The sequence below is a fragment of the Oryx dammah genome, unplaced genomic scaffold (assembly GCF_014754425.2).
Source record: "Oryx dammah isolate SB20612 unplaced genomic scaffold, SCBI_Odam_1.1 HiC_scaffold_21, whole genome shotgun sequence".
NCBI lineage: Eukaryota > Metazoa > Chordata > Mammalia > Artiodactyla > Bovidae > Oryx > Oryx dammah.
In genome coordinates, this window is record NW_024070205.1 from 52,218,995 (window position 1) to 52,232,728 (window position 13,734).

At 37.5% G+C, this 13,734-nt stretch overlaps 1 protein-coding gene across 1 annotated transcript in view; it reads right to left on the reverse strand.

Moving 5' to 3' along the window:
* The window catches only part of DNAH14 (dynein axonemal heavy chain 14), a 361,705-nt gene that overhangs the window by 202,019 nt on the left and 145,952 nt on the right, over nt 1-13,734 (reverse strand). Inside the window, exons 27-33 of the mRNA XM_040262849.1 lie at nt 13,081-13,312; nt 12,268-12,321; nt 10,049-10,194; nt 8,639-8,707; nt 7,593-7,779; nt 6,688-6,764; nt 1,041-1,209 (exon numbers count right to left, since the gene is read on the reverse strand). Coding sequence (XP_040118783.1) covers nt 1,041-1,209; nt 6,688-6,764; nt 7,593-7,779; nt 8,639-8,707; nt 10,049-10,194; nt 12,268-12,321; nt 13,081-13,312 — 934 coding nt within the window. The remainder of the gene's footprint in view (nt 1-1,040; nt 1,210-6,687; nt 6,765-7,592; nt 7,780-8,638; nt 8,708-10,048; nt 10,195-12,267; nt 12,322-13,080; nt 13,313-13,734) is intronic.

Sequence of the window (13,734 nt, forward strand, 5' to 3'; positions counted from 1 at the left end):
GTTTTTACTCAGTGATCACTTCCCATTCCCTGTTGCTTAATGCAACATGTCTATAGCTTTATGTTTATTAACTTAGGTTGTTCATAATGTTCTCATCACTTTTAAATCTTAATATCATTGTTTCTTTTTCAATTATTAATCATTCTTGCTTGAGGTCTGTATACAATCAAACTGATAACTTTGGTTTTGTTGTTTTTCCTATAGTTTTTATTCTTTATTTGGTTGATTTCTGCCCTTTCCTTCATTATTTTCATTGGTTTCATTTCAGAGAATTTGTTTTATTGCTCTTTTTCCTAGTTTCTTACTTTAATGCTCAGTATGAGAAAGATAATCTGGTCGGACCAAATTGTGAAAGGCATTATGGCCAAGATAATTAATTTGACTGTTGTACTAGAGGCAATATTGCTTCAACAGCTGCTTTGGTGGTGTGATCAAACATATGTTTTAGGAAAGCAGCTCTGGTGGCCATCTGACAACGTATTAGAATGCAGGGAGTAGCAGCAGGTTGTATCATAGTAACAGAAGACACTGACAGCCTACCTACACTAAGGCAACGACTGTATGGTTTTATATACATAAGAGAAAGTATAAAGGGCTCTGTTTCTTTACCGTCTAAACCACCATGGAAGCCCCATAAATGACTTTGAAATTGTGTCACTTTAATGATCACAAAGTATTTACACATTAAGGTCTTTATTCATAATTCTAATACAATTTGATTCTCTAAGCACCTTTTGAAAGTAGGAAGAGCAGACAATATCATTCTCACTTGAAAGATGAGAAAATTGAGGAGCAAAATATGTGTTAACAGCCTTCCTTCCTTAAAGGTACACAATTTGTTCTTGTTTCCATTATGCCAAGATGTACTAAAAGTTCTTCATTCATGGGAAATATATATCTCCAAGTATTTTTATGTCCCAAGTTATAACATGAATAGAGAATTTCAGGAATAACTAAATTTTAAATTCACAACTATCATAGTTTCTTAACTGATATTCTACATATAAATGATTTGTAATGATTTTCAAAGGTCTTATTACCTCCAAGACAATCTGATTTACTTTTGAAACTGTTGCTCCACAAAAAATATCTCTCATAATCTTTTCAAAAAGTAGGACATCTTTAGGAAGAAACTTTGGTAAACTAGCTTCTCTCATTGCTTCAATAATTATCAGAGTTTCCTCTGTTTCAGAAATGTCACTGATGTTACTTTAACGGTAGAAGAAAGCAAAGAACAAGTTAGCAAGTTTGTTTTGTTGATGTTAAAGACCATTAATATTCTTTTTTAGTGGCGGCTATCCCAATACCTTTTCTTCCTCTCCCCACTGCAAAGCAGCTATGTGGTTTGGGTGAGGTTAATCTGGTTCCCAGCTCCAGGGATGGGCCCTGACTGACTTAGAACTCAGGGTAATGCTATTTCCCAGCCAAAATAGAAATATATTCAGGTTAACATCAAATGATAAATAAAATGATTTATTAAAAATCCCTAGGATGACTAGAAAACTAGTCTCGCAGGCTATGTAGCCGGGAACAAAGTTGAGCTATAGAACCGGTTCTGTGAGGACATGGCTGCCACTATCAATGGCTGCCACCAGAGTGCAGTGCCTGTCGCATCTAGAGCCTGATGCTTGCACTAGAGTGGCTTGCTGTCTCTGCTAATTTTTGCTAAATGTCTGCAGCTGTTGCCACTGCTGCCACCCTTGCCAGAGTGGACTCTGTGTATAGCCTATTTCTTTTTCCTCTAGTTTCAGGTTCAGAGTCTAGGGTAACTATCTCTGATTTGCCGAGGTTGTATGTCTGAGAGAGTTTCAGAAAGCAAGCATATGTCATAACAAATATTCAAGAAGTGAATATAACCCCAGCTCTAATCAATCAATACATAGCAGTCACTTGGACACAGCGATTCAGGGGTAGACAAATGAATTGTCCTCTCAGAGTGGTTTGGGACTTCAGTTCAATGGTGTAGTTAGCTCCATTTTTTATTAGAAGCCATCCTGCTACCAAAAAGGAAGCCAGTCTAAAAATAACCCAGACATGGAGGACTGCAGTGCTTAGAATATCTCAGAGAAATAAAAGGGAAACTCAAACCAAAGTGATTATATCCTGCCCCACCTCTGGATTTTCTGATTGGGTGAAACAGTAAATTCCTTCTACTGTTTAAGCCAACTTAATATTTTTGTTAATTGTAACAAAAGTTTTTGATATATTGTTATCACACAGTTTATTGCCACATATAATATTTTGTATACTAAACACTCCAGTACACATCTTTATACATTAAACATGCAGTCAACAGGGGAAAAAGTAACTGCATGTGGTATAGTATGACTTTGGAGATAGAGGGGAAAAAACATTTTCCCTGCCCTAGCATCCCTCCCATACTCTTGTCTACTGATGTCTGAAATTCTTCATTTTGGTGATAACTTTTAAGCCTTTGCCCCATAATAAAAAGAGCTAATAGATAACATTAATTGAGTATTTTTTTTTACTAGGACTTTTTCTTAATTGTTTAAGAAATTTCATTAATCTTTTCAAAAGCTAAGAAGTAAGAAAAGTGATACTCAGAAAAATGAAATAACACACTCAGTGTCATATAGCTGGTAAATGTCTGAACTGGCATTTAGTCAGGTCTCTCTGACTTCAAAGTCCATTTCTACAAGCACTCTATCTTTACGGTGGAAGACTCACTGAGTTGGCATCAGCTATTTACACATTCCTCTGTAAATACATCAGTAAGTCTTTTTTCTGAAGGTGTTTTGGTAGAGAGGGTGAGAGTCGACCAGAAGCCAAAGTGAGGGGCCACACCAGAGACAGAAGGGTCCCACACTTCCCTGCTAGGGATCTAGTAAGTAACCTTGACCTTTCCCACTTTTTTCTCAAGCCAGATTTTGCTTTACATTAAAAGAAATTCTAAAAATAGGGATAACAGTATGTCTGGCTGGGGAGTAACTATTAGGTATAGATAAAGAGAGATAATAGCTTATATAAAATACAGTAAAATTGTTACAATACAATGTTTTTCACTAAAATTATACAAAAGAATAACTTAGGGGATGGCATCTGAGATTACTGTGGGGACTGTCTTGCAATTTAAGAATAAAAAATAAAACTTCTAGACTAAGGTCAACTAAAGTTGAAGACAGATGAAACAGATGGGAATACCAGACCACCTGACCTGCCTCTTGAGAAACCTATATGCAGGTCAGGAAGCAACAGTTAGAGCTGGATATGGAACAACAGATTGGTTGCAAATAGGAAAAGGAGTACATCAAGGCTGTGTATTGTCACCCTGCTTATTTAACTTGTATGCAGTGTACATCATGAGAAACACTGGGCTGGAAGAAGCACAAGCTGGAATCAAGATTGCTGGGAGAAATATCAATAACCTGAGATATGCAGATGACACCACCCTTATGGCAGAAAGTGAAGAGCAACTAAAAAGCCTCTTGATGAGAGTGAAAGAGGAGAGTGAAAAAGTTGGCTTAAAGCTCAACATTCAGAAAACGAAGATCATGGCATCTGGTCCCATCACCTCATGGGAAATAGATGGGGAAACAGTGGAAACAGCGTCAGACTTTATTTTTTGGGGGCTCCAAAATCACTGCAGATGGTGATTGCAGTCATGAAATTAAAAGACGCTTACTCCTTGGAAGGAAAGTTATGACCAACCTAGATAGCATATTCAAAAGCAGAGATATTACTTTGCCAACAAAGGTCCGTCTAGTCAAGGCTATGGTTTTTCCAGTGGTCATGTATGGATGTGAGAGTTGGACTGTGAAGAAAGCTGAGTGCCGAAGAATTGATGCTTTTGAACTGTGGTGTTGGAGAAGACTCTTGAGAGTCCCTTGGACTGCAAAGAGATTCAACCAGTCCATCCTAAAGTAGACCAGTCCTGGGTGTTCATTTGAAGGACTGATGCTGAAGCTGAAACTCCAATACTTTGGCCACCTGATGCGAAGAGCTGACTCATTGGAAAAGACCCTGATGTTGGGAAGGATTGGGGGCAGGAGGAGAAGGGGACGACAGAGGATGAGATGGCTGGATGGCACCGACTTCATGCACACGAGTTTCAGTGAACTCCGGGAGTTGGTGATGGACAGAGAGGCCTGGCGTGCTGTGATTCATGGTGTCGCAAAAAGTCGGACATGACTGAGTGACTAAACTGAACTGAGCTGAAAGTTGAAGAAAAGCATAGTTAAATGTAACTTTTAAAACCCGTTTTGATTGTTTTCATGATACCAGTTGTTTGGAATTAGTTAAGACATTTTGCGGCCCAGTACTGTGGTCAGTTTTACAGTTTATTTTCTAAACAAAAGGGGAGATTTAGAGAAAAACAGATAAGGCTGACTGTAGTAGGCAAAAAAATTCCCCCTTCTTCCCTACTCCCCCAACCCCACCACTATATTAACTTCCTAATCCCTGGAACTCTGTGAATATTATCTGATAGGGCAGAAGATCTAATTGAGTTAAGAATCTTGAAAGACGTTTATCCTGAATCATTCAGGTCTAAGTGTAGTCACATGTCCCTAATACCAGAGGAGACAGAGACATACAGTCGAGAAGGTGACGCGAAGGTGACGCGAAGGTGAAGGCAGAGGTTGGGATGATGTGACCTTCCACCAAGGAATGCTGGTGACCACCAGAAGCTAAAAGAGGAAAGGAACAGAATCTCCCAAGAGACTCTAGAAGGAGAGCAGGTCTGTCCACAACCTTGGTCTCAGACCTCTGACCTCAGATGCTACAAAAAGATTCATTTCCATTGTTTTTGGACATCATGCTTTTGTAGCAGTTTGTTATGGAAGCAGCCCTACGAAACTAACACACCTTTATTATTTTCTTAAATGTAAACACCTTTAAGCCCTATCTGGGGGTTAGAGTTAGGCTGCATCAACACAATCTATAAAGAGAAGAGAAGGCAGAAAAAAGGGAGGGTTGAATCACCATGCATAAAGAAGTGAGAGAAATCTGTAGTATTCTCAATCCTAAGAGACAAAATTAGAAACCTTACAAAGCACTGGGTGGAATCAAAGGAGAGGAAGGGACAGAGAAGGGAAGAGAAGAGAGGCAAGAAGAACAATTAAAAGACGGTAAAGCGTCTGTCTACAATGTGGGAGACCCGGGTTCGATCCCTGGGTTAGGAAGATCCCCTGGAGAAGGAAATGGCAATCCACTCGAGTATTGCCTGGAGAATCCCATGGACAGAGGAGCCTGGTAGGCTACAGCCCATGGGGTCGCAAAGAGTCGGACACGACTGAGCAACTTCACTCACTCACTCAAAGGAAGGGTCAAGGGACTTTTAAAATGCAAATTGTCTAATATTCATTTTTAAATTGTTCACTGTGCTTTCCTCTGACAAAAAAATACATTCCCCAGTCCTTTTCATAACACAGTCAGCTTCACTTAATCACATCATGTGTGTGAAGGTTTGGGAGAATCAAAGAAGGGTGGCTGTTACCCTTGGAACAGAGAAAAGAGAGCTACTTTCAATGGCAGGAGACAGACAGAGAGTACCCTGGAAATGGGAACTCCAACAGCAGGCAGCTGTGAGAACTTTGAGTTTTCTGTGATTTGCAGAGAACAATGAAGGACTTTGAAATGAGAAGAGTACCACTATCCTTGGAATATTTATTCACACACAGAATTAAGTGAACATAAGAAAGTCTGAGGACTTGAAAGTTCCCTGTCCTAGTGTTTAGGATTCTGGGCTTTTCCTGGTGTGGCCTGGGTTCAATCCCTGGTCAGGGAACTGAGATTCCACAAGCTGCATGGTGTGGCCAAAAAAAAGACTAAGGACGTGAGGACATTAGGGAGCTGATTACTTGGTACTATTTATCTTTAATTTTATAAAATTATAAGACATTTCATAATAGACACCTATTTACATTCCATCTATATTATACAGGCCATTTTGCAAGATATGCTACAGTTCTTTAAGAAATAAAATATTACAGTGGAGCTATAGCCTATTCCTATTGTTTTCTCCTCCCATGAAACATTCTGTACTTTTGTACTGTACTTATAAACAATCTATAACATTTATTGTTTAAACATTTCATGTAAATAGTACATTGATGTCTTTTTGTAACATATTAAAAATATTTTTTAATAGGTGATACATGAATACAGCCCCAAATCCAAGACAATTCAAAAAGTACACACCTTGCCAATAATGGAAAGGAATGCCTGCTTCTGTTTGGTCTCACCGGTACAAAGTTCTGAAAACTTAAAACCTTTTGCCCATCTGATAAGTGAGAAACAAGTTTCAGAGTAACTGTAGTGTACATTTCTCTCATTATGGGTGGGGTTGAGTGTATTTTCATATATTTAAAGGACTTTTATGTCTCTTTTTTTCTGAGAACTGTCTGTTGAGTTCCTTTGTCCATTTTTCTATATGACTGTCTTTTTCCCCCAGTTTTCTAGAAATCTTTATATACTAAGAGGATGAGTTATTTAACTGCAACAGGAGCTGCTTATATCTTTACTCTAGTTTTTCATTTGTTTTTTGACTTCACAAAAAGTAATTTTTGACTACTATAAATTATTTCTTTTATGGCTTCTGGATTTCGAGTCTGGGAGCTCAGAATTATTTTATTTTATCTTGTTGTCATTACTTAAAATTTCACACAGTATTTTCCCAGTATTGTGTAACTCCCTTTTGATCTACACTCAATTCAAAATTCAACTGACCATTTACGCTCCCGTTTCTTCTTCCCAGCCATCACTAAAACTGTCTTCAGAGACCTCAGGCCAAAATCATAATGATCCTAGCAAATATTAAAATATTTGAGTTATTAAGTTTCTGGAGAAAAATGAACAACTTGGAAATAAATGCATACAATATACTGTTAAATCACTAATCATCTATGCTATGAAGAGAAACAGTGTTATGAATTCAAGAAACCCTCAGTTTTGGTTCTAATGTTCTCACTTCTTTCCCAAACTTGTCCTTCTATAAGTCTCCTTCAAAAAAAAAAAACAAAAAAACGATTAACAAGTTTCAAAGAAGTTAAAAAATCATTATCTGAGTTAAGTTTTCTCTAAAATGGAGAGCTGGATTTAAAGAATATACTGTAAAAATGAACGCTTTGGAGATAACCTGGTTAGCTGCCCAAACCATTCTGGGTTATAAATAAACACAAAGTTGGCATGACCTAGAACAATAATTTTCAAACTGGGGCATTCAGACTAGCAGCATCATGAACACTGAAAACTTGTTAGAAACGTAAACCCTCAAGCCCCACCTCAGACACCTAGAAAGTTGGTGGTAAGGTCCAGCAATTTATGTTTTAAAAAGTCCTGCAAATTATTCTGATGCACTATAAAGTTTGAAAACAACTGCTCTAGATGTAATCTTCCTTGCAGGGAGAAGGTAGCCTATAATTTAAAATTAGAGCTACTTGACTGCTCTCTCCAGATCAGACCCCAGGGAAAGCTTGGAACGTGGATTTACATATTGCCTTATACACAAGTTGCATGGACTTGATATGCTGATAGGAATTTTAGTTCCAGGTCATTCTTGGACTAATACCTGAAAAGTTATTATTTAATGCTTCATGTAATCACCTTTACTTTGATAAAAAACAGTTTGTTACCTGTTGCGAGAGTTGCTTGCTAGCTAATTCGTAAATGTTAACTAGCTTTCCAGAAAGTAATTTTGCAGATTTGAAACCAATAGACAAGAGCATTACTTCAGCAATCATTTGATAATGGGGAGCCATCATTGCCACTGGGCGAAACAGAGATTTTAAGTTATCTGGGAGCTCCACACGACCTTTGTATCTTAAGAGGAAAAGAAAAACAAAGAAACAGAAAACATCATGTTTCAGTTTTTCACATGAGAACCACATACATTTCTCCCAAATAGTAATTCTATTGCCTTTCTATGTGACCTTTATCTGAAAACAAGTTTACAAGATGGTTTCTATTGTGCTTTTAACTCACAGAGCTTCCCAATTTATGTACTTTTCTTCCTGTGCCTCCTCCCACGGTTTACCTCACATTAGTTCCCTGATTCCATCAACATTCCATCAACACATACTTATTGAGTCTGCCCAGTCTCTGCTCCCTGTAAACCACCATATTGTTACTTCTGCTACTTTCATTAGTTTTTCTGCCTGTTTTCTCTTTGTGACTGACTACCAACCTTTTCATTTCTCTCTGGCTATTCATAAAGTGGAAATTTCTCTTGGTCAGAAGCTTAATGTGATATCATCCATATGGACAAATACAGAGCTGTAGCTGCTTATAAATGGTGTGGGCAGTTGGAGGGGTTCAGAGGCATGGTGGTGGGTGAGTGATGAATATACAACGTCAGCCAACTCTGTCTATGGATAAGATTTTAAAAAAGGATTTTTGCCTGTGCCCATTCCTACCACTTTGGGCACCTGATGCGAAGAACTGACTCTTTAGAAAAGATGCTGGGAAAGATTGAAGGCAAGAGGAGAAGGGGACGACAGAGGATGAGATGGTTGGATGGCATCACTGACTCAAAGGACATAAGTTTGAGTAAGCTCCGGGAGTTGGTGATGGACAGGGAAGCCTGACATGCTGTATGTAGTCCATGGGGTCATGAAGAATTGGACACGATTGAGCGACTGCACTGAACTGAACTCCTACCACAGATGTAACTGATACTTACCCAGGATTGAGGGTGACAAATACTGCACAAGACATATTTATACGAATTTCTTTTCCTTCCAGTATAAACCTACAAGACATTACAGTATTCATCATTAAGACAACTGCTTTCTGTAAGCCAAAGTATCTTAAAACTACAAAGGAGTTTGCAAAACTTCCTGAGACTGTGCTACAATTAAATCTAAACAGAACATGCTGGGGGCGGGGGGGAAACAAACAGTAGGAAGGGAAAGAAGAGGTGTTTCATGCCAAATCATGAGCTCTGCTGGGACTGATTTATTTGATCATGTCTGATGATGTCTGGAGAGTTTTGTGAGGCTCAAGGTAAGAGGGTACCCATCTGAATGAACTGACTTACACAGAGAAGAGAATCTGAGGAGACATAAAGCTCCGCCTGGATGACACAGTGGAACACAGAATGGCCCTCAGTAGAGTTCTTGCTTTAAAATGAAACACAGCCCACTTCCCAACACTCAAGTAAATAATTCTGAGAACACCGTGAAGTAGAACCTTGCATGGATAGTGTCATGCTGCTGGCACCAGAGGAAGAGACAATGGAGAGAAATCCCCTAGTGATCTTATGGACAGCTGAACCGATGAAGGTGGTCAAACAGGAATGGAAGAACAACTGGGACAAAACCTAGGGACTGTCTAGACACAAATGAGGAAAACTTTGCAGAAGCTAAGATGTGGTGAAGAACTGGTGAAGTGTCAATTACTGTAATCCTAGTCATATCCACAGACTTGTGAAGCCTCATAACACTCAGAGTAAAGCAAGAAGTGAGTGCCCATTAGCTTGAGTTAGAATTATTAGATTGCAATTGACATTTTAAACCCACAAATCCAAGTATGCTCAAAAAGGTAAATCATGTAAATTCCTAAATTTATCTGAAAAGAAAAAAAAATTTGCTTGGATTAGTATATATTAGTAATCCTAACATATAAATATTGTTATTAAAGGATTTTTAAAATAAAAGTATGTTAATCCAGAGTAATGGAACAACAGAAGGGTTCCTGTGTGTGGTTAGTATAAGTTTTTTTTTTTAATATGTAGAATTAAAGAAAAAAAACTCTTTGATTTCTTCAAATGAAATATCATCAAATGAATAGCTACTAAGAGAATTTAAACTAAAAAAGAAAAGTAATTAGAACATATTCTCCTCCTTTTCCTGGTAGCCAAGAATACTGTTCCAAGCTTGGGAAAGAGTCTGCAAGCTAACTACTCATATTTTCATATTATTTGCCAAACAAAGGAAAAATTCAAGTTAAGTGCCATTCCTTTTGGTGTGTGCTTAGGAAAATAAAAGAAACAAACCCAAACACTTATGGTAGAAAAAATATTAAATAATAATTAAGCAGTACGTGTACATCAAATTTCCATTCCCAAAGTATAAACACATTTAGCAAATACCTGACAGAATAGCTGTCTTTTGCTGCCTTAATTGTTAGCATCTGTGAGGCAATCACAGAGAGAACTTCCACGTCAATTCTATTGAATTCATCGAAACAACACCAAGCTCCTGACTCAACCAGTCCAAAGAAGAATTTCCCCATTATCTTAAAAAAATGATTAATGAAATTATTATTTAGGTGAGCATTTTTACTGGGACATTACTTTCTGCAAGTTCTTCCCATTTTAGCCAAACCAAGCAAACACTGTTTGTATGTCTCCCTCTCAAGCATATGTGTAGGGCTGAAAGGAGCAGTATTTAGACTCTAAGACCACTCAACTACTCTGCCTGTCTCCTGTAAAAGTCTAAATGTGTGTGCGTGCTAACTCGCTTCAGTCTTGTCTGACTCTGTGACCCTATGGGCTGTAGCCAGCTAGGCAACGATACTGGAGTGGGTTGCCATTTCCTCCTCCAGGGGACCTTCCCAACCCAGGGATCGAACCCTAGTCTCCTGCACTGCAGGCAGATTCTTTATTGCTGAGCCACCGGGAAAGCCCTAAAAGTTTAAACACAGCAGCAGCAAACTGATGCTCACAAGAGTGAGAACGTAGAAGCACAATTCATATTTGCATAAGTGAGCAATCGCCTGGGTGCCATGTTCTCAGAACCACGCACTGGCAGTAAAAGTCTTCAGTACAGCTTTCCGCAGATGGTTGGAAGAGTTCTCCTTTCTAGGTCCGGCCAAGACTCAAGGGTTAGTGGTCAATGCCTCGTAGTAATGCAGACTGTTGATGTTTAGTCATTAAGTCGTGTCCGACTCTTTTGCAACTCCATGGTCTGTAGCTTGCCAGGCTCCTCTGTCTGTGGGATTTTTTTCCTTCTTCAGGGGATCTTCCCGACCTAGGGATGGATCCTTTACCGCTGAGCCACCAGGGAAGCTCAGTAACACAGATTTCTGAATTATTTAAGAGGAGTGGAAGATTGGGGCCAGGCTGGAGTAGGGACAGCAAATGCAAGCAGCTCTTACTCTGCTTCTGCCATTTACAGTGGGCAGGTGGCTAGATCCTCCAGTGTCCTTGTGAGAGACTGAAAGCCTGTGTTGAAATCTGTTGATCTGTAAATGTTATAAACTGAAATAAACAAGCCAGATAAAGTGTCTGTGGACTGAATACCTGTAGAGGGATGCTTGAACTCTAAGAGGAGCTTTTGTTAGGTGCTGCAGAGGGGCAAGATGTGAGAATCGGAGAGAGCCCCTCTGGCTCAGAAGCCTGGAAAAGTCGATTCCTCCCACTGACTGCAGCAATCAGATCTTGTCTTTATCTAAAACTTTGATATTTTGTTTATCACCTTTTGGGAGGGGCATTTACCTTGATTCTTTAAAAAATACATTGCACTAAAATACTATTTATTTTGATGACTAAGTTTTTTGGCTCCTCATTGAACTTTGCTTACTTAGCAGGTAAGAGCGTCACTCAGCTTACCCTAGTCCCACTCCTGCAGAGCCCCAGTAAATGTAGTTTCCAGGGAGGACAGAGAGGCTATTTGCTAAGTGTTTTAAGAATAGTAGTTCAATCAGCTTATTTATATTTACTGATATTTTTAATGTGCCAGGTGAATACATATTAGGAAATGTAGGATCTCAGCAAAATGTAAAAGGTTTGGACTTAAGTTGCAAAATAAAATAAATTGGAGTGTTTTGAAACTAAGGGAATTTGTGATAGGCACAGAGGTATATGATATTTTAATAAATATTTAAGAATGTTATGAGATATATTTTAGATAATATGCAACCCAAACAAAATAAGGCTGACATAAACTTGTAATCATTTATATAACCTCTGACTCAAATTTATGCATTACTCATAGTAGCCTCATTGTTCTTTATTTTCAGTAAATAAAAGTATAGGTTAGAATATGTAAATTTATATTACTGAAACAGTACTCTTAATTTTTTATATATTCATGTTTCATACCAATTTTGTTTGAAAAGATTCTCCCTGTCAAAACATTGGAAACTCTCTGTCTTAAGAAGTGGTTCAGCTGAATAAAGGTAAACTGTGTAATGTTTTAAGTTTCAATTACATTTAAAATTTCTCTTCTGTTAGTTTAAAAGAATAGCATTTATAATTATATTAATACTTAATGTCTGAGATATTTTTCTTATTCTTTTAATCCTTAATGAATTATTTATTTTATGTGTACAATAGTTTTTTTCTGAGACTATAAGAATAAGCTTTACCTTATAATCCAAATCCTCAAAACAGTTGAAGACTACACAATGTTTGCCTAAGGACTGGGAAACAAAAATGTTATTTTAATATATTTATTGAATTATGACACAAAATGCTAATTTTAAAACTTCCAGAGGAATAAAATATCTTTATTCTTTCAAGAAAATTTTTACAACATAAAGGTGTTTATACCAAACTTAGAAATCCACAAGACTCAGTATATGATTAACGCACATACACTGTTATAGTTTAGTTGATTAGTGCATGGAGGCTTAAGGTCATATTTTTAAACATATAAACAAATAAACTAAGAAAAAACATTTCAGCAATATCATAAACTATACCCTTTGCTTTCATCAGTTGCTTGTCTCTTTTTCTTATACACACACACACACACACACACACACATACACACACACACACACACATACACACACACACACATACACACACTTGTTAATCACAAAGACTAGGCAAAAATCTGTGAATGGAGCTCAAAATAAATGAATCACTTCTACAGGAAAGGAAGAGGGGACAAATCTGCCATTTACATAGATGTTAGTTCGTTATTATAGCCCAAGTCAACTATGTTGACTTACCAAGATCCTAAGTCCCAGCACACATTAAACATTCAAAATTAAATGATGATGTACGAATTAATGAATGTGTTAATGTGTTTGCTAAATATTATGAATACTTTAACAACAGGAAAGGTGTAAACTTAAGATAACTTTTAAAGTTTTTTAAATTTTTTTTAAATTTTACTTTATTTTACTTTACAATACTGTGTGACTAAAAAAAAGAGAAGTTTTTATTCTTACTTTTGCTAGATCTTTAACACTCTCAGTTTTTCCTGTACCAGCTGGACCAGCAGGGCAACCTCCTAGGTTCAAGTGCAGTGCTCCAGTGAGAGTTAGCCAGCATCTGTCTGTGAGAGGCGTAATCACCAGTCTTGGGGTACAGCCCAAGTACTCGTAGCCATAAGTAAAGCTGGCGTCTCCTTGAGATACATAGCACAACTTTTGTTTCTCATTCCATTTATATTGCAAATGTCTGAAAACAATATTTTAAATGATCATATTATTTGGGCAAAATGATTTTTAATTTTTTTTCACATGCAGAAACATAATAAGATTATGTTGATTTAAAAACATCAAAAAATCAAATGAAAAGACTGGTGGATAATTCATTAATTGCTCTATTAGATAGGAACTACTAGAACTTGAAAGACCACAAACATGAACACTCTTCCCTATGAGAAAAATGACCTTGTTGAATCATGCTGCTTTGGTATGATGGTCAGCATAAATGGAAGATTTACATAACAATCATCGCTATGAAGTTTTTATGGCTTCCATAAGAAGGTAGTTTCAGACATTATTCATTATAACTACTACATTAGTGGTCCAGGACTACATTCTTATGGAAACCATTAGGAGTTAAATTGGTGGCCCATTTATATCTTAGTTTATGCT